The 22533-nt window shown below is 38.4% G+C and overlaps 1 protein-coding gene across 4 annotated transcripts in view; it reads left to right on the top strand.

The window, feature by feature from the left end:
* Nucleotides 1-22533, top strand: part of BRINP3 (BMP/retinoic acid inducible neural specific 3) — a 243501-nt gene that overhangs the window by 192479 nt on the left and 28489 nt on the right. For all 4 annotated transcript variants that reach the window (XM_087726204.1, XM_087726206.1, XM_087726205.1 and 1 more), the window contains one exon: nt 19052-19274. In XM_087726204.1, the coding sequence (XP_087582330.1) occupies nt 19052-19274 (223 nt within the window). The remainder of the gene's footprint in view (nt 1-19051; nt 19275-22533) is intronic.

Raw genomic sequence — 22533 nt, 5'->3', positions numbered from 1 at the left:
TCTAAGGCTCAGGGGAATAGTGCAAGAATTATACAAAGACTTTCTAGGGTAGACTGAGGAGAGCATGTGAGCCCCCCTCCCCCCTTAAAGTCTATAGAAGCATTACACTACTTAAATTTATATGGGACCAGATTTAGGAGATTCAACCTCAATGCATTGCAACCCAAACTCTAAACAAACTTCCACAAGTGTCTACTTTTCAGAGCAAGAATCACGGCAAAATAAACAACAACAACTAAGTGTGAATTGAATGGACTTTCTGCTATCTTGAGCAAAGTTGCATTCTTGGGTAAAAGCAATGCTGGTAAATTGAGGAATGACTACTGAAAGACGTAATGACTTTGCAACAGAAATAGGGATAGCTAGCAGAAAGTTTTGAGAGGTTCTCTGTAAAAACTCTGTGGGAATGTGTATGTGTTTGTGTGTTTGTGTTCATATTCCTAATTGGTTTAAAAATAATCTACTGAACAAGCAGATTACTGATTAATATGTCCATAATTCCTGCACAATCAAGATGGGTTTTGTAACATATGGTCAGTTCGAAGTTTGCAGGAAACTCCAACCCACATCATTTCCAATTTGGCATGAAATGGCCTCTACCCCATATTCACTTTTTACCAGGATGCCACAGTTGTGTTGATGGATGTTTTACCTATAAAAAGAAAAATGACTCCACTATTGGAATCCTATCAAGATGAAGTAAAGATAGATCTGCACACTTGGCAGAAATGCAGTCCGGTGGCAGAAGAGATCCAGATGAGGATTTAACTGCCTTCAGTCATCACTTATGAATATGTAAACACAACAACGGATAGAGTGGATGGAGGGAGGAGTAGAAGGAAAGATAGGAAGGAGAGGAGAAAGGAGAGGAATAGGAGAAAGGGAAAGGCAGAGGAAGAATGGGAGGGAATGTAAGAGTAGGAAAGAGGGGAGGAAGGGGAAGAAGAGGGGAAGGGTAAAGGGGAGGAAGGGGAAGGAGAGAAGGGAAAGGAGAGGAGGAAGGAAGGAGAGAAGAAATAGAAGAAAGGGGGTAGGAAGGAGGGAGGGAAGCAAGGAGGGAGGGAAAGAAGGAGTGAAGGAAGGAGAGAAGGAGAGAAGGAAGGAGGGAAGGAAGGGAAGGAAAGGGGAAGGAAAGAGAAGGAGAGAAGAAAGGAGGCAAGGAAGGAGGGAATGTAGGAGAGAAGGAAGGGGGAAGGAAGGGGGAAAGGAAGGAGAGAAGGAGAAAAGAAAGGAGGGAAGGGGAAGGAGGGAGGGAAGGAAGGGGAGTAGGAGAGAAGAAATGAGGGAAAGAAAGAGGGAGGGAGGGAAGAAGAAGTAGGACCATTGTAAGAAAAAAAAAGGGGAAAAAAATGACTCCACTATTGGAATCCTATGAAGATGAAGTAAAGATAGATCTGCACACTTGGCAGAAATGCAGTCCGGTGGCAGAAGAGATCCAGATGAGGATTTAACTGCCTTCAGTCATCACTTATGACTGACTCGCCCATACCAGTTATCTCCTGAAGGAAGTCTCCACCTGCCATTGCCATTTTGCCCTTTTCAAGACTAGTATCTTGAGGGGAGCAAACCTTTAAATATCATGAAAGCTTAATTACATTCAGCTATTGTGACCTTTATGATTATGAGATACATTTTGAAATCAAGCTTTCCATAGCCTGTTTCTGCAATCTCGTCAAGGATTCAAAGGGAAGTTGGCAGAAGAAGAGAGATTTTGCTAGATCAATTGCACTGAGGAGATCTGTCTTTTGTGATTTGCTATTGTATATGAGGGTTTCTAAAAAAAAACGTGTAAGAAAATTCTCAAATATTTAGAACAGGACGATTAAGTATTCCCAGGTAACATCTGTTGCATAAATGAGAGGAACTTAAATCAGTCTTTCTCACGGACATACCAACCAGGTGAAATAAATTACAATTCCATCATCCCCAACCAATATGCCAATGACCATCTTATTTGGAAATGATGAGAATTGTAACTGGATTTATCTAGAGGGTTCCAAATGTGGTAAGTCTGATCTACGTATGTTTTTTGGGAGGTATATATTTTGAAATTAAATTATGCGAAATTCTATATTCTCCATTGTGCTGATGAGAGAATCTAGGAATGCGTTGACCTCTTCTGATAGCTGATTGGACTGAGTCTGTCAGAGCTGTGAGGACACACTTCTGTTGCCAACAGTCCCCAGCTTTTGACTCAGAACATCATCAAGGACAGATGTGTCTAAATCTGCTCTTTTTGGGAGGGAACTTTCTACTCCTGGATTCTTCAACAGACAATAGAACATGCAGGGGTTTTGAACACTCTTGACAGGGCCCTCCAGACTGTCTGGGGGAGCCACCAAATTGCTACCAGCGTGATGGTTCCAAATTTGATAAGTCTGATCTACATATCTATTTTGGAGATATACAGTATATTCTGAAATTAAATGATGTGAAAATCTATATTCTCTTTTTTTTTCCTAGATGTGATGTGTCGCATCACATTTCTAATAAATGAAATAAAGATGAAGTTTAAAATTGGTTGGTAAAGATCAGGGCCATTGTGGGGAAAAACTGTGTATGATGCTGGAACTCTATTGATTTTCCATATGATTTACTTTGCTTTATTTTTCTATCAGGTTCTAGAGAAGAGTGGATGGATGGATGGATGGATGGATGGATGGATGAATGGGTGGGTGGGTGGGTGGATGGATGGATGGATGGATGGATGGATGGATTTGTAAGGAAAGTTTAAGTCATGGTTATGATTTCAGCAATAACATAAAAAGGCCATCACAGGAGAAGTTTCCAAAAACATATATTCCATTCATATGAATGTTGCCACATCACAAGATCTTTGCCACATGTGCTGCTTGAATTGCATAGTTTTGTGGAATTGGTGCTGATTATTATTATACTTTGAAAGTAATTTGTGAGGGTGGAAGATAATAAGCATGGACCACAGGTTCATTTATGCATAAGATTGTAAACATATAACAAACCCCTTTTTAAAAAAACTTGTGCTCTAGTGAAGAAAGATAAAATCTCCCCTCCCCTCCTCCCACACATGTCACAAAATCATAGACGATTATGTTAAAAGAAAAACATTCTCCATTTTTCTTCCTCCCCCCCCCCCCCATGCAGTGGTGGGTTTCAAAAATTGTTCGAACCTACTCCGTGGGTGTGGCCTCCTTTGTGGGAGTGGCTTGCCGTCCATATGACCGGATGGGAGTGGCTTGCCGCCCATGTGACTGGATATGAAGATGCCGACGACACTTGTCAGAACCACCTTAAATTACTTCACACGCAGCACTGGCGTGCATAAGAATATGATGTAAGCTTGTTTTTTAAAAGGCATCTTTGGTTTGCGTTAAAACAACTTCAACACATGCAATGTTCTGATTGCACCACAAACGCAGTAGTCATCCTTACCTTTCACAGAGGCACTGAGTTTTATAAATATGAGCATGAGAGTGTAGAATAATCATATCCAAGGACCAGTGGTGGGTTTCATAAAATTTTGGAGCCTCTTCTGTAGGTGTAGCCTGCTTTCTGGGTCCACTGGTGGAACCTCTTCTAACCGGTTTGGTAGATTTGACGAACCGGTTCTACCGAATAGGTGCAAACTGGTAGGAACCCACTTCTGCCCCCATGTCATGTAACCCATTGCCAAGGGGGGGGATTGTGACTGCCCTTCCCAGAGGTTTAAAACTGCTTGCTTGCTGAAGGTTTTTGAAGTTAAACTAAAAAGGAGAAAATACAGCTAAGATTTGTAATAGTAACTACAGGTAGAAACAAATTTCCGATGCATATGAAATGTGATGCATTTGAACTTCTGAAGGGAGGAGACGAACAACCCGAAGAGTGTGTACATTGGAAACACAAACTATTTTTTTCAAACATTGATCACTCATAACCATATGCATAACAAAAATGGAAATCAACAACCCACTCTGAAAAAGCCAGATAATAAATTTCAAATTAGTTTGGCCTTCTTTCTCCCATTCTCACCGGGAACTCATTTTCTAGTATAATTAAATCCCTGTCTTCCCTACTCCTTTGAAAAATGCAAATTATTCTTTCCCACTTCAGTGAACTGAAATTGGAGCTCTTTGAGAATGTTTGCATAGATCCATCTGCTGGCTTCTTTTATTGTTATCTTCTGCGTGCAGCCATATCTTGTAGCCTTCGGATTTAGTAACTTCCCTTGCAAAATTAACAGCTGTTTGATCAAAAAATCCACCCTGATGCTGCTCACCCTAAATTAGCATGCCTCATTAGCATCTCAAGGATTCTGGATGAAATAAAGCTCTTAATTTTCTAGAAAGGAACTAATAATAATAAAAAAAGAACAATAGCGTTTGGGGTGGGAGTAAGCCGTTTCATCCAAATGCTACTTGATAAAAACACACTCTCAGGTATTTGAAAACTGTCACGTTTAATATCCTTTCTCGTACATCTAAGTTTTATACATTTGAATAGACACATTAAGGTTTTGGGTTTTTTTAGTTCCACTACTTAGGTAGACAAATAGCAGCACCTATGTAAGACAGAAAGGTCAGCAAATTTGAGGAAGCCACGAGCTTTTCAAAATGTTTTTAAAAGCTATCCTTGGAGATCCCTCTGCAAAATAAAATACAAATAGTTTCCTTAAAATGAAACATCACAGTGGGAGTGGAATAAAGGCAATGGAAGTTACCAAGGGGTAATAGCATCGAGTGATTTGAATTCTCAATAAGAAACCCCCCACTTTAACATTGTTACAATACTCACATTTTTTTTGTCAAATATTTATTTTATTTCTTTAAAAAAAACACAGACAAATATTTCATCATTTGTCAATCATTAAGACATTGAAGTACAATTTTTTTTGTGTGTCCCTCCCTCCCTCCACCCCCCCACCCCCCTCCTCCTTCCCCCCCCGACTTCCCAGAACCCGTACACGGTATGGATTTCTAACTAACACAGTCTAAAATCTATTGAGAAAAAAGAAATAAAGAAATTAATGACATTCTACATTGACCTTAGCTTCTTCTTACTGAACTAACTTTTAACAGTTTAAATCATTTCTGATCTTAAGCATAGGCTAACTGGAATTTCTTAGTCCCATATTTATTTTGTATATAGTCAGTCCATTTTTTCCAGTCTCGTTTATATCTCTCATTTGAATGATCTTTAAGATATGCCGATATTTTCGCCATCTCGGCTAAATTTGTGACTTTCAATGTCCATTCTTGGATTGTAGGCAAGTCTTCCTTCTTCCAATATTGTGCCACCAACAGTCTTGCTGCAGTTATTAGGTGCAGAATCAAATTAGTCTCTACCTATACTCACATTTTAAATGCACATTTTTTTTCATTTCTGAAGATAAATTGCCGCACAACTTTTGAGATAGCATTAACTCTAGATTGTTGTAGATTGTAGATTGCAATCTCTTAATTGTAGATTGCTAAAATGGGCTATAGACAGTGGCCAAGGCTCTGAACTGGCCCTATACCTCCTTAATACTGAATTGTTCTACTAGTATCAAATAATATTCTTTCAGTGAGAGATCCTAAGGCATCCCGTCAGAGGTGGTATTCAGAACCGGTAGCAGAAATTTTGAGTAGTTCAGAGAACCGGTAAATACCACCTCTGACTGGCCCCACCCCCATCTATTCTCTGCCTCTTGAGTCCCAGCTGATCAGGAGGAAATGGGGATTTTGCAGTATCCTTCCCCTGCCACGCCCACCAAGCCATGCCCACAGAACAGGTAGTAAAAAATTTTGAATCCCACCACTGTATCCCATTGTTCAAATGTGGCAACCAGCAAAAAGACACACTATTCTCTTACATTTATTTAGTTGAATCTAAAAAAATGCATTATCTCAATACAAGAGCCGAGGTGGCGCAGTGGTTAAATGCAGCACTGCAGGCTACTGCTAGATCAGCAGTTCAGCGGTTCAAATCTCACCGGCTCAGGGTTGACTCAGCCTTCCATCCTTCCGAGGTGGGTAAAATGAGGACCCGGATTGTTGGGGGCAATATGCTGACTCTCTGTAAACCGCTTAGAGAGGGCTGAAAGCCCTATGAAGCGGTATATAAGTCTACTGCTATTGCTGCTGTTGCTATTGCTACCTGTAGCAGAAATCCTACAGCATCAGGAAAGATATTGCATTTTTGAAGGCTTCAGCAAGCAGCTCTGGAAAAGTCACAGGGATGCTTCTATCTCAAGAAGGTATGCCAAACAATTTAAATAGCAGGACACTTCTCTCTATGTGGAGAATTGTTTTTTAAAAAAACCTGCTAAATGAAGACATCATATGGATGTGTATTTCCATTTTTACCATTTTTCTTCCGTGGCTTTTCTTTAAAGTCATGTATATGTTAAAAGCATTTTTTTTCATTATTTTTGCTGGGAATGTAGTGGCGTAACCACTCAATGAAGCTGGATCATAAGTGGTTTGCAGTCTACCTGTTCAAGCCCAGCACTGTGGGATGGGAGTAAGCTCCCATGTCTCATCCCTAGCTCCTGCCCATTTTGCAGTTTGAAAGCATGCCATCTGAAAGTAGATAAATAGATACCACGATTTTGGTGGTGGGAAACGCTAGCTGCATTCTGCGTGAGTAGCAGGAGCCAGCTTTGGATCTGCCTGGTCATAATCTCCAGAAGACCAGCAAAGAGGAAAGCCTAGGATGATCTGACTTTCTCTTGCTGGCCACCTACTCTGGTTCTAGATCACCCTCTGGTGGAACACCAGGGCAAGAAAGGGACTAATGATTGTCAGCTGCCAGAATGTCTATCTTGTAGAAACATTGTCTATGGAAATTCTCAGTCATTCAGGTAATAGTCATCCCAAAGGGGCTTTTTCAAGAGGACTGGACTTTCTTATTTTTCTTGGAAGACGTTCCACAACCATTTGCACTACTAAGGACACAGAAAAACCTTCAAGTGGCCTAAATGACTGCCTAAAATAATGCAAATGACCCACTGTCTGCAAATAATATCAATCCTTCCATTCCCCACCATCCAGTCCGAGCAGAGTAAGCCTCTTGGATGAGAAGCAATAGCAATAGCGCTTAGACTTATATACCATTTCACAGTGCTTTACAGCCCTCTCTAAGTGATATACAGAGTCCGCCTATCGCCCCCAACAATCTGGGTCCTCATTTTACCGACCTCGGAAGGATTGGAGGCTGAGATCATCTTGAGCCTGCTGAGATTCGAACTGCCAAATTTCAGGCAGCCAGAAGCAGCCTGCAGTACTACATTCTAACTACTGCACCACCATGGCTCTTACAGAAAACGTCTTCAAAGAAAAAGAGGAGAGCCCAGTTGCTTCTTGAAAAAGGACCTTTGTATAAACATTGTAGACTCCCTGGCCTTGTATGTGCTAAATAAATAATAAATTATTTTTGCTCAAAACTATTATCTATCTATATCTGTATCTGTATCTGTATCTGTATCTGTATCTGTATCTATCTATCTATCTATCTATCTATCTATCTATCTATCTATCTATCTATCTATCTATCTCTACATCTATCTATCTATCTATCTATCTATCTATCTATCTCTATCTATCTATCGATCTATCTATTTATTTATTTATCTATTTATATCTATATCTATCTATACCTATACCTATACCTATACCTACCTACCTACCTACCTACCTACCTATCATCCATCTATCTATCTATCTATCTATCTATCTATCTATCTATCTATCTATCTATCTATCTACCTACCTACCTACCTACCTACCTACCTACCTACCTACCTACCTACCTACCTACCTATCTATCTATCTATCTATCTATTCTTAAATGCAGGATCTGACATAAATTTGGTCAAATTCAATCGGTCTGTCTCCACTCAGGCATTGTAGTCATGTCTTCTGTTGTTTAATCTTCCAGAATTCCTGTGAAAAACCTCTGAAATAAAAAATAGGGAGAGACTACATATGAGCCATCTGATCCAACATCCATCCAATAAAGACAGTGACTGGTTTAAATGTACACCAGATCCCTGCTGGAGGGGGGGGGGGGAAACAAGAACCCTTTGAAATCCATCAGTGTCCATTAGTATTTGGGGACACCAATTTAATAGGCCCCAGCTTCCTGTTGGAAGAAAGTACCAGCAAGGGGTACATCAAAAGGCTGATGGTAATGTTCTCTTCCTTTAAGTTATATTATGATCACCCTGAAATAAACATAAAATCTAATATATGTCCAGCAGTGAAAAACTGGGTCCTTAATCATCTCGGTTACGCCTTAATCATCTAGGATAGGTATGAACTCCTGAACTGCTCCAGAATCAAGATTAAAGTAAAATGTACAAGAACTCTCCTGGAGATTCCACCTTCAAAATAGTACGAAATCCAGCATCTCCATCAGGGATGTTATGTACACTTTTTTGAGAGTACAGCAATTCATCCCTAGAGTCTAAACATCAATACAGTCTGACATTCATGTGATACGGTGCCTCTGGAAGCTGGTAGGACCTCCCACTACACTTCGTAGACCCTGGTTTTATAGCTACTGTCTTGCTCAATAGCACTTGCCCAGGTGACATGCAGAGCCCCTCTCTTTGGGCTTTGGGCACACGACTGTCACCAGCTGTTCTTCTGGTTTCTGGTGTGCGCATGCATGCTGGGATGCTGGTCTTCACGCGTGTTGGAGCGCTGGAAACCCAGAGACCAGGTGGCCTGCACTCATATGCACGCCGGAAATCTAAAGACTGGGTGATCTTCAGGTTTACAGCTCTCCGGCACACGTGCATGTATGTGTTGTAGTTTGGGTACTCAGTGCCAAAAAGATTCGCCATCCCTGTCTTATCCCAAATATGTTCACAGATGAGCAGTTTCATTATAGATCCACCTGGCATTCAGGATCACCATTTGGAAACCAGGCTCACCATGTATCCATAACATTGGCACCAAAGTTGAGCACAAGGGACTGGAAGGTAGCAAACATTTCTGCTTCTCTTCTTGTTCAATCATTTTTATGGTTTGTTTATTGTGTCCCGTGACATTCTGAGCAGAACAGATCATTTGATTCACCAAGGAGCGACTTCTTATTCCTCTGCATAGCAAGTTTTCTTCGTGGTCTAATTTCAAAAGTTCCTCTTAAGGGATCTAGGGACGATTCAGTAGTTCTCAAGACACCTTTTTAAATCACTAAGTGGAATCATCCGTACCATTTCTTCCGGGATCAAAGGAGGGAAGAACAAATACATCATCTGAAATCATAATTTCTCATTTTGTTAATTTGCCTTCCAGTAATTATTTCTTCTATGTGTTGACAAGAAATGTAAACAATTAAAAATATCACAAAACCATCACTTTTTAGATTATTATTCCAATTCCTTGACATCCCATGGAGGTGTTTCTATTTTATGGATGGGAACAGGTGTGAAATTTGTAATTCCATCATCAAGCTAATATTTAAGTATCGTCAATGTGAAGGGAAAAGCCATCCAGGTTCTATAATATAATCACCTCGTTTTTAGTACCAAAAACATTAGATGCCACCTGCTAGCAACACACCTGGCAAACCTGCTTCTGAAAGTCACACACAAATTGTGGAGTGTTATGCTGCGTTATTGCAATGACACTATAATAAAGTAGATGAGATTTTAAAAAATGGTTGAGTCTAATAGGGTCCTGCTCATGTATATTCTATTCTTTATTGCATCGCTTTAGTTTTCATTATATTTTCATTGTGAAATGACATCTGATGAACAGTTATCTTATGTTATCAATAATGGGGGGACTGGGAAAAGATTCTCTGAATTACATCAGTGTATAAAAGGTATAAAGGATTGTGAATTGACAAGATAAGGGGAATGATGAAGAGCCGAGGTGGCGCAGTGGGTAGAGTGCAGTACTGCAGGCCACTTCAGCTGACTGCTATCTGCAGTTTGGCGGTTCAAATCTCACCGGCTCAAGGTTGACTCAGCCTTCCATCCTTCCGAGGTGGGTGAAATGAGGACCCGGATTGTTGTTGGGGGCGATATGCTGACTCTGTAAACCGCTTAGAGAGGGCTGAAAGCCCTATGAAGCGCTATATAAGTCTAACTGCTATTGCTATTCTCCCTTTAATTCTGTTTCTTCCTGTCAATAGTCATTACTTAAGATTTGGTATTTAACCATATCCCTTTAGGTTTATTTAATATAAAGTCACTTCTGTCTATTTTCCCCTTGGTGCACAACCTAATGAACTCAAGTCAGCTTTTCATGGTACAGTACAACATTAACTAATAATTTTAAAAATGCATTCTGAAGATTGCTATGTAATAAATAGAATTATGTATATAATCAACATATTTCTGCTCCATCAAATCTGGCATGCATCCTTCTACAAATAATCAGATAATCAGATACTAAAATTAAATGGAAGTTATAAAATTAAAAAGTAACGTGCGGTTTCATTTATATACAGTTCAGCATTCTCTCTCTCTCTCTCTCTCTCTCTCTCTCTCTCTCTCTCTCTCTCTCTCACACACACACACACACACACACACACACACACACACACACACATACACACACACACACACAGACATATGCAAGCCCATCTTAAAGCCTTACCTTTCCATGGTTTTCAAAATGTATATCTCTCATATATCATTTGATGAATTCAATAGTGCAAGAACAAATTTCAGTGGAAGGTAAAAATTAATACACAACCTTTTTATTACATTGTGGTTTGCTTTTCTCATACACTTTTGGGAGTGTAGAAATCTGCACTTCTTAAATCTGTCCATATTCATTTCTAAATCTTTGCATATAAAAAAAATACAAAGACTAAATTTGGTTTAGTCCTTTTAGAGAAAAAAAAAACTGTTTTTGTTGCAGTCAAAGTTTCAGTAGTCTGGGTTTAGAAATTTAAATTCCCAGTAAGACTAGTGCTTGATTTCTGTAACCATTATTTCTCCAGTTGCAATTACAGACATTGTTAAAAAAAAGGAAGGAATAAATCCTGCTTTAGTCAGGGAAGAGCAGACCTGAAAGCTTATGATAGGAACACAGAAATGCAGTCCCCAAATCATATCCTTGGGCCTGCCAGCTATGGATTAGTCCCAATGCTTTTGCCATTACCAGAACAAGAATATTCATAAAAAATTGACTTGGCTGCCTTACTAGGGTTACATTTGGCTTGAGGGATTTCTAGTCAAAGCCTGTAAAATAGGAAATGCAGGAACAGGATATACAGTTTCAGCTTTCAGAAGAAAAGACTTTTTAGGCAGTAAGAAAAGACTATTTACTGCCAGATATTCTTGGGAATATGTTCTGGTTGAGATTTGTGCTGAAAAAAATATATATCTTATATTCATGTTTTATTGAGAAAAAAAAAATGAAAAAGCAGCAATTCTCGATGACGTTTCCCTGGACCTTCAACAAAGCATCTTTTAGTTTTAGCTCCATTTAGTAATTCCATTCCATAGCCATAGCCATCCATCCATCTCCGGTCTTTATTACTATTATTTTTATAAATAACTCGCGTTTCGAGTTTAATAAAATTTGTATGCCGCCCACTCCCATTGAGACTCACGGCTCACAGCAAGACAAAAGAAACATTTAAAATTTAAGAATAAAAAAATACCATTAAAGGTCCACATCATAGATAGATAGATAGATAGATAGATAGATAGATAGATAGATAGATAGATAGATAGATAGATAGATAGATAGATAGATAGATAGATAATTAGATATAATAGAGAGGGGGATGATAGATGGATGGATGGATGATAGATAGATAGATAGATAGATAGATAGATAGATAGATAGATAGATAATAGATAGATAGATAGATAGATAGATAGATAGATAGATAGATAGATAGATAATTAGATATAATAGAGAGGGGGATGATTGATTGATAGATAGATAGATAGATAGATAGATAGATAGATAGATAGATAGATAGATAGATAGATAGATAGATAGATAATTAGAGATAATAGAGAGGGGGATGATAGATAGATGGATGGATGGATGATAGATAGATAGATAGATAGATAGATAGATAGATAGATAGATAGATAGATAGATAGATAGATAGATAGATAATTAGATATAATAGAGAGGGGGATGATAGATAGATAGATAGATAGATAGATAGATAGATAGATAGATAGATAGATAGATAGATAGATAGATAGATAGATAGATAGATAGATAATTAGAGATAATAGAGAGGGGGATGATAGATAGATAGATAGATAGATAGATAGATAGATAGATAGATAGATAGATAGATAGATAGATAGAGATAATAGAGAGGGGGATGATAGATAGATAGATAGATAGATAGATAGATAGATAGATAGATAGATAATTAGAGATAATAGGGGGATGATGATAGATGATAGATAGATAGATAGATAGATAGATAGATAGATAGATAGATAGATAGACAGATAGATAGATAATTAGAGATAATAGAGAGGGGGATGATAGATAGATAGATGGATGGATGATAGATAGATAGATAGATAGATAGATAGATAGATAGATAGATAGATAGATAGATAGATAGATAGATAGATATAGAGATAGAGATAGATAGAGATAGATGACTCAAGGTGGTAAACATATCTAATACTCCTCCTTCCTCCTAATTTCCTTACAATAACCCTGTGAAGTGAATTGGGCTAAAAGAGAATAACTGGGTCAAGTTGATCTTCATTGGCAAGGCAAAACTAGAACTCATGGTCTCCAGTTTCTAACTTTGTGCCTTAAGCCACCAGAGTAAGTTGGCTCTCTTTTATTAACCCCAAATAGTTGGGAAAATATAAATGTTTGGGGTTTCTGAGGCAAAAATCACACTGATGCAACTTACATCAGGAAGGAAGAGAGAGAGGGATGGAGGGAGGGATGAGGAACACATTCATATGTAAACACATAGAGTAGTTCTTAAAAAATTGAGAACTTCTGGAGGGGAATTATTACTTTTTCAGTATAAAGCATAGAGGGTCATTGAAGCATGCATACTTGTATGGCTAGATATACCCATGATATGTGTGTGTGTGTGTGTGTGTGTGTGTGTGTGTGTGTGTGTGTGTGTGTTGCATTTGTGCTGATAAATAAATGACGGTGGGGACTAGTATAAATCTTATTTCAAGCTATTTAGCTCTCATCAGCTAGCCATACCCTTACTGGGAATCGAACCTCGGCTGTATTACATATTAGGCAGTTATATTAGCCACTAAGCCACAGGCTCTCCTCCTTTGTCAGCTAAGCCAGGGAAACAGGTATGTATTGTGTCGCAACCCCTAGTATGCCCAAATATGGGAGGGAGCATTCTGATTTCCTTTTCTGTCTATCAGCTCACTCTGGGAGCCATCCAGGCTGAGCTGGCTCCTAGAGTGAGCTGATAGACCAAAAAGGGAAGCAGTATGCTCCCTCCCATATTTGGGCATACCAGGGGTTGTGACACAATACAAACACACACAAACACACACACAAACACACACACAAACACACATATATATGCATGCATGCATGTATGCATACATACATACATATATACAACCCTTTGTTTGATGACAATTCAAAGTTACAAAGGCACTGAAAAACAAAATAAAATCTGAACTCATTACAGTTTCAATTCCCATTCCCTGAAGTCTCTTTGAGGGCACTTAAGACCTCTGGCTAACTAAACCTAAAACCAGGCTGTAGAAACTTACTAAAAGAAAGACTTGGGTGATATAGCAGTGTTCCAATATCTAATAGCTGCCATAAAGAAGAGTGAGTCAACCTATTATCCAAAACAAGGGAGGACAAGATGTAATAGATAGAAACTAATCAAAGAGAGAACCAATCTAGAGCTAAGGAGAAATTTTCTGACAGTGAGAAGAATTAATCAGTGGAACAACTTGCCTCCAGAAGTTGTGGGTGCCCCAACATTGGAGGTTTTTAACAAGAGATTGGACAACCTATGAAATGGTATAGGGCTTCCTTCTTAAGCAGGGTGTTCGGACTAGAAGATCTCCAAAGTCTCTTCAAACTTTTGTTATTCTGTTAGAACTGTCTGTTATTATTTTTTTGTTCTTTAAAAATGTGTTAATATGGTAAAAAATACTTTGTGAAAAAGAAATGAGCTGAAACTTACTTTTTTTTTTTTCAAAACTGCAAGTCTAGAGTTCCATTTGAAAATCTCAAAGTCTTGTTCTTGACCAAGAAAGATCAACCACTTTATTGTTGTTTTCATATATTTTATTGATTTTATTCACTGTGTTTCCAATGTTTTCTCTTAAATCTCTTCAAAACGAATGCAGTTTGATAATAATATATCATTCAGATTAAAAAAAAAGCAATTATTCGCTGTGCAAGTGTTGCCACGAGAAACTGATCTGTAGTCAGTGAAGAAATGGGACTAGAGGAATGTTGGATGTTGGATCTTTTTCCTTCTTTATGCAGTGAATCAAATAGATAAAGGCTTCTTTCCATGACAAAGAGAATTCTTTGAATCTTGAAATCTCATTACTCAGTCAAAGTAAAAATGTAACCAGAATATCTTGAAAAGTCTCATAGTGTATTGCAGAGTTGCCATCTGATCCTACAGTTATAATGAGTTTTAGGGTTTTGTCAATGCGTCTTTAGCATTGTCTTGGATCATAGGCTGATGAAATAATTATTCTTGGTTGTCTGTAAATTTTGTAAATAATATTTTTAGTTTAGTTTAGTTTCATTTTATTTATATGCCGCCCTATTCCCTGCGGGACTCAGGGCGGCGCACAAACCCGAGGAGGGGAAAGAAAAGACACAAAAACTACAAAATACAGGGCTTTTAAAAACAACCAACAGCCACACGGTTCGAGAGGGGAAGGGAACTCATCAACCCTAGGCCTGCCGACACAGCCAGGTTTTAACGGCTTTCCGGAAGGCCTGGAGAGAGGTGAGGGTCCGAATCTCTGTGGGGAGTTCGTTCCAAAGGGCTGGAGCTGCCACAGAGAAGGCCCTCCCCCGGGTAGTAGCCAGATGGCATTGGCTGGTGGACGGAACCCGGAGGAGGCGAACCCTGTGAGATCTAATGGGTCTTTGGGAGGTAATTGGCAGCAGGCGGTCTCTCAAGTACCCAGGTCCAATACCATGAAGGGCTTTATAAGTGACGACTAGCACCTTGAAGCGTATCCGCTTCAATATATTCTTCAAATTTTTTCTAAATCAAATGCCTTTTTATTATATAATAAACAAATTGTTCCATCATTTCATTTATTGTAAAAATATGCTTGGATCCATCCTGGGTATATTGTTGCTGTCCAACTCAATTAGTTGGTGAGTCAACCATTTGTCTAACTTACTGCTTTTTTTTTTAAAGTATTTCTCTTTAATAAAATTTTGTTTCTTGTACATTTTAGATCCTAGTTGCTTCCTTGTTTCTTTCATAATATTTTGTTCTAAATACAAGATTTTATTAAATGTATGCCTTTAATTTAATATTTTGGACTGCTTAGCTACTGTTTCTCTGATCTGTCTCATTCAATGCAAAAGAACTGGCCAGATTTCACATGTTAAAATTAGGAAAGATAAAGGAATATCGGTGAATCTCATCCTTAGTATCTGCTTTCATACCTCTATAGATTTATCTAATATTTACAAAAGTTTATCTTCAAAGCTGAGACCCATTTTTGTATAGTCGTTCAGGTTAGAAACCAGAAAACTGTAACTTCTAGTCATGACTTAGTCCCAAAACCAAGCCAGGATTTGTTCATGCAGTCACCGGGAATCAAAATTAGCAATAGAAATAGCAGTTAGACTTATATAGCGCTTCATAGGGCTTTCAGCCCTCTCTAAGCGGTTTACAGAGTCAGCATATTGCCCCCAACAACAATCTGGGTCCTCATTTTACCCACCTCGGAAGGATGGAAGGCTGAGTCAACCTTGAGCCGGTGAGATTTGAACAGCCGAACTGCAGAACTGCAGTCAGCTGAAGTAGCCTGCAGTGCTGCATTTAACCACTATGCCACCTTGGCTCAAAATCAAAATTGATTTGAAGGCACTGCCCCCCTCCCCACCCAAGGAACAACTTCCACCACAAACAGATCTAGTCAGGATTCCTCATTGCATGGTGAGATATAAGTGCATCCGTTTGAAATAAACATTTTGCAACCTTTCTCCTCAACACACACAAAATATACAGAAAACCCCACTCAACTTTCCCCCCTGTATCTATGCAGACAGATTGTGTGAATATGGCTTAAGAGAGATTTCAGAAACGATTTATGGCATCTGTGATTATGATGTGTGTGGGCTTACCTACTTAAAAAGAGCCGAGGTGGCGCAGTGGTTGGGGTGCAGTACTGCAGGCCACTTCAGCTGACTGTTATCTGCAGTTCAGCGGTTCTAATCTCACCGGCTCAAGGTTGACTCAGCTTTCCATCCTTCTGAGGTGGGTGAAATGAGGACCCAGACTGTGGGGGCAATATGCTGACTCTGTAAACCGCTTAGAGAGGGCTGAAAGCCCTATGAAGCAGTATATAAGTCTAACTGCTATTGCTATTGCTATTCACTATACCTCTGGATACCGGCTAAATCAGTAACATCCAGGAAAAAGGCTGAATCTGCACTAATGGCCTTGGTGGCAATAATGTTATTTTTTTTAAGACATGCCCTTATAAATTAAGTTATACTTTTCCCTTCAGCCTTGCACTTAAAATATTTTGTTTATGTATCATTCTCTTCTGACAGCATTGCAGAGAAACCTCAAGCCAAAATGGCATTACTGAACAACAGTAGTAGGGATTTAGATGGTATTTGCGAAAACTTCAGGACTTGAAGAGCTACATAAGAAACATTTCCATAATGGATCCCTGAAAAAGAAGGAAAGGGAAAACAGAGAAAATGGGGGAAAAAATAATATGTAACTCGTGACAGGTCATTAATAACTGGCTAGAGTCCTGAATGGGAAGATTTGTGCTACAATTTACTGCACTTCATTGTATAAAGTTTAACATTCAGTGCACTTTGATGCGCTAAGAGAGTGTGGGGAGAAAGCTAAAAAATATAATGGTATTGTTTCCCTCCTTTTCTCTCTCTCTCTCTGTGTTTATCTCATCAGTTATTCATGTACATTTTGTGTAATCAGCAAGAAGCTACAATAATAAGGCAGAAAAATGTCACTGGAGCATTCTAAGTGTTGTCAGAACTGACAAATAAAGGCCATTTAACATGCTGCCTAGGCAGCCTTTAAAATGCTTATTTTTTTTGCTGGGGCAATGTTAAATATATTCTACAGAGAGCTGAATTTACTATCAATTGTTAAACACAAGACAGCCTTTCCCATTTTACCTGCGTTAAGTAAATTCTTCTAACTAGAAAATATCTACTTCCAATATTTCTAATCTAAATGGGAATTATATTGCTTAAATTATAGTTTATGTCTGGTGCAGCTCAGGTCTTGCTACATTGTGTGCTTGAGTGATGGGCCCGTTGTTGGGTTATTCCCCCCCCCCCCCGATTTTTAGTGGCATCTTATTGAAATGATTGTTAGCAATTTCTTCCTCCTGTTCACTGTTCTCAAAAAATTCAGCACTGCACACAGTTCCCTAGAGTGACTCATTCTGGCATCTCTGCTGCATGCAATCTTCTGCTGTTCAAATAATTTAAAGGATTGTAGACTTAAGAGTTCAGAAAGAAACACGGAGCAAGCATCTTGCAATGGCTCTGTTTGCACGTAACAAAAAAAAATAAAAATTCATGGTTTGTTAGTATGAAACTATAGGCATTGCAAGCCCCAATCCCTTCTGCTGTCTTCGCATTGAGAGAAAGAGGAAGGATAAAAGCTCTTGTTCTCAGTCCGTAAATAACTTCCACTTTATGTGTCAAAACCCAGATGAGTATTTATAACTACGGCAGTTAATTGAAAAATTGGAAGCACTACTTCAAATTGTTCCTGTTACTTTTGAAATTGTTAGATGGATTCATTTAAGGAAGAACTTAAGGAGAAACATTTCCATCCCTGCTTTAATTGAAAAGCAAAAAAATAAATAAAAAAGAATCCTCTTTTGCTCAAAAGTTATAACATCATTCCAAGAAACTATGTGCATTTTGTTAGAATAAATTTAACAGTCCTTGAACAACAAGAATGCATTTTGTATGGACCTAATGCCACTCCGAACATTACCCACTTCTTCCTTAACTTCTGTGATGTGTCAAAATTAGGGCTTTGCAATTTTTTACTCTAAAGAAAAGCTTCCTGATTTTATAGCCTGTGCATTACCAAATGTAAATATATATATGGGATTACAACAGTGGTGAGATTCAAACTTTTTTACTACCTGTTCTGTGGGCGTGGCTTGGTGGACGTGGCAGGAGAAGGATACTGCAAAATCTCCATTCCCTCCCCACTCCGCTAACCTGCTTTCCTGCTCTGTTTTCCTGTGCAGGACAACAAATGAAGATAGCAATAGCAATAGCAGTTAGACTTATATACCGCTTCATAGGGCTTTCAGCCCTCTCTAAGCGGTTTACAGAGTCAGCATATCACCCCCACAGTCTGGGTCCTCATTTCACCCACCTCGGAAGGATGGAAGGCTGAGTCAACCTTGAGCCAGTGAGATTAGAACCGCTGAACTGCAAATAACAGTCAGCTGAAGTGGCCTGCAGTACTGCACCCTAACCACTGTGCCACCTCGGCTTCAGCTGGGACTTGAGAGGCAGCGAATAGATGGGGGTGCGGCCAGCCAGTTGTGGTATTTGTCGGTTCTCCGAATGACTCAAAATTTCCACTACCAGTTCACTAGAACCAGCTGAATACCACCTCTGGGTTACAAGTTTAATTAAAATAACTTGAGACAGTCTGGCAATAAGCTAATTTTCAGTATATCAGATGTGCAACAGTGAAAAGTTGACTATTGCACATCTGCTAGATTCATGCCACATTAAAACTTAATAGAGAGAAAATTAAGAGTATCTTCTGATACTCTTCTGATGCATCTTCTGCCATCCATGATAGTGACAAATGAAAGAAATTTTTAAAAAATGTGAATAAATTGGAGTTGTTGTTTTTTGGGGATGCGCGAATGATCTTGGAAGTGTGACTTTTAAAAAAAAAATTACTACCTTTTGCCATTTTTCAGATGAATTCAAGTTCTTTATGAAAAGGCTGCCCATGAACTATTTCCTCAACACATCTGCCATTTTGCACTTGTGGACAATGGATTCAAATTTCCAGCATCGCTACGAGCAACTGGAATCCAGCATGAAACAACTATTCCTTAAGGCACAGAAAATTGCTCATAAGCTCTTTAGTCTCAGTAAGAGGTGTCACAAACAGCCAATCATCAGCTTGCCAAGGCAAAGGTAAGAAAGCAATGGGGTGGAGAAGGGACTACAATCAATCTCTCCTACTGGGGTATATTGTGGAGTATGTGTGTGTGTGTTGAGTGTGTGTATATGCACACACTAATTAACATAGGAATAAAACATGAATAAAAGACTAAAATGCATAAGAGTAACAAGAGGTTTACAGACGTCATAGTGGTTAAAATTTTCCAATATATGATTAATTGATTGTGAATAACTGAATATATTGTATGGTTTGAAAAGCATGGAAATTGCTATTAAGCTATAAACAAAGCATGACTATCCACAACTGTGGACAGCGGAGTATTTGCCGCAGAATAAAATTATGAACTATACTAAATTCTATCCATGTCAGTAAAATTTCTGATCTAATATAGAAATATTTTAAAATTAAAATGTAGATCTCATTCATAGAGAAACGCCTGCTTTAGGTGTGGTATTTAGTTATAATATAAAAATGGTTTCAGATTTGAATTAAATTTTATGTCAACAAAGCTATTTTGAATGCCATGGTGTAGTCCCTAACAAAATTAGCCATTCTTTTATAGAGATTCCTTCCAATAAATGCTATATGGTATCCCTACACCGGTTAACATATACAAAGCTAATTTAGTGTGTTTTGGGGGAATTTGTGGTTTTGTAAATTTTAATGAAATTTTATAGGTTGAAATGAGAACTGAACTGTTAAGATTTGTTTCATTCCGGTGCAAATCATTTCCCCAAACTGTTGAACTTTGCTACCTATTCTTTACATTTTAGACAATTTTTAAAGAATGAATTGTATATTTTAGCAATCCACCAGTTTCGCCCCTGCCGCACTCTGAACACAACTTCTCCGGCTTCCAAGCTTATACCTCTCATATTAAGGGGGAATGGCGGGGGGTGGGGTTATTAGCACTGTTAGAAAAAGAGGAGGAAACTGCAACACCAAGAACTCTTGAAGTAAATGCCTGTCCTTCTCAACCTGCACAATCTAGTAAAGGTTCCCCTCCCACATATGTGCTAGTCGTTTCTGACTCTAGGGGGCAGTGCTCATCTCTGTTTCAAAGCCGAAGATCCAGCGCTGTCCAAAGATGTCTCCGTGGCCAAGTGGGTGGCATGACTAAATGCTATTACCTTCCAACCAAAGTGGTCCCTATATTTGTACTTGCATTTTTACATGCTTTTGAACTGCTAGGTTGGCAGAAGCTGGGACAAGTAACGGGAGCTCACTCCGTTACACAGCGCTAGGGATTCGAACCGCCAAACTGCCGATCATTCTGATTGACAAGCTCAGCATCTTAGCTATATCCAAATTAAACTGCCCAAGGTGGAGAGAGCTTTCATTTCTCACTTATGAGCGGAGGGGAGATAATACTATGATCTTAAAAGTAGAATTAAAGCTTTTCAAAATGATTAAATGAATTCAAATGAATGATAAAATTAAGGTGGCTATTTTTAAAGCAAAAAAGGCATACTTCCATGGAAAGTTTCCATATTATTTCAACATCTGATCTGAACTTAAGAGGAAGATTAAAAATCTAAGAAGAACCTTTAGTGTCTAATCAGAAACAGCTCTGCTTTCATGGGATCAGACTGTGAGTGTCTCTCCTGATTCAAAATACAAGAGAGCATTTGGGAACAAGGTGAAATACGCTTTAGGTTCCCCCTTCACGTAAGTTCAGGTTACAATATACCCAGATGGATTTTTTTTAATGACACTGGATTCCCAAAGAAAAGAACAATGATAGCTTTTAAGTTCTGGTGGGTGACTTTAAATATGTGTTATGATAAAGTGCAAGATCTATTTCAAAAGTATTCTATACTTGATAGAAGTCCATAAATCATTGACGCTACATTTCTCTTAAATTATCCTTAGTGCTGATTTCTCAGATTCAGCTAGCCGCTTTCTCAGAAAGAAGATTGAAAAGGAAAAGCAGTGAAGACCCCTAGGCTGGTCTTCTTTATAAGCATGGTTCATTTATGATGATTCCATTCAGTGTCCTCTGAACCTATTCACAGTAATGGTGAAAAGAATATTCCTTGAAACCGTGTCAAACTAAAATATAATTCAGCTCACCAACAGTGATTTTATCAAGGGACTGAAAGCTGCATTATGGAAGCCACACATTCCAATCAAAAGCATATTTATTTTTCTTATACAAAATGGCGAAGACATCAAACGCTTAATATAAATTTGAAACCATTATATGAGAAGATGTCATCCCTAAATGTCATCCCTTGCCCTGGTTTCAAAGTAATTATCAGCCTGAAACTATCATAGAAATGAAATATCTATGTCAAGCATGTGTGATTACATAGAACTGGTATGCACATTTCAAGCTACTTCTAGCAGTAACTTGAATCAGTTTTATATTAACTCAGACCAATTTCCATACTCTCTGGCAGTGATCATAGACAAGTATCTTCTCAAGTGTGATACCATGGGTCTTGGAGATGCCAGATCAGCTTTTCTGAATATGCCTTAGACCAGTGTTATACTCAAGTCATCATCATGTGGTGTATCAGTACTTTTTCCCCCTTCACTAAACTGGGTGTGAGCGTGCCTAGCATGTGACACATCCGAGCCGCGGGTTGCAAGTTTGACAGCCCTGCCTTAGGCGGAACACTGTCTCTTGTTTAAATTGTAATACTTTAAAAAAAAAACTTTCCTTGCTCAAACTCCAGATAATATAATGATCAAATCTCATGAAATACAAAATATTTTAGCTATCTTGAGATCGTTGTACAAGGCAGTTAGCCAACAACAGACATATTTGAAAAATAAGAGCCACCTTGTAGACATTTGATGTTACCATTTAGATCCGTCTCAAATAATATCAAACAAAAAAAGTGTGATTCAGGCAATTTCTTACAAACTGAATTTACAACTCCGTAGATTAACGTTCTGAATTTTGCTCACATTTGCTGAAATTCTCATGAATCTGGATATTTTATTCCTACAAGAATGATGTTTTTAATGTTAAGTTTTTCCAGCTATGACAATTCATTGTTTTTCTAAAATAATTTCCCCCTATTGCTGTTGTTATCATTGTTGTTATTTTGGAACCATGAGTAGGGAAAAAAAGAAAAAAAGAAGAAAATTGCTATAGGTAGTAAAATGAGTGAATTTAATTAGTAAAACTAAGGAACTGGTGAAGAATTTTTCAGTCTCACTTTTGTTAAGAAGGTTGACATATTGATGTTGTTGTAATCCTGAATTGACCACTGTCCACTTTATCTTTTATTTTTCCCAGAAATTGGCCATGCAGTGCTT

Source organism: Thamnophis sirtalis, unplaced genomic scaffold (genome assembly GCF_051295495.1).
Source record: "Thamnophis sirtalis isolate CommonGarterSnake01/CBP01778 unplaced genomic scaffold, rThaSir2_p1.2 scaffold_12, whole genome shotgun sequence".
Classification (NCBI taxonomy): Eukaryota; Metazoa; Chordata; class Lepidosauria; order Squamata; family Natricidae; genus Thamnophis; species Thamnophis sirtalis.
The sequence above is the reverse complement of the archived record's forward strand: the minus strand, read 5'-3'. Positions and strand labels throughout refer to the sequence as shown.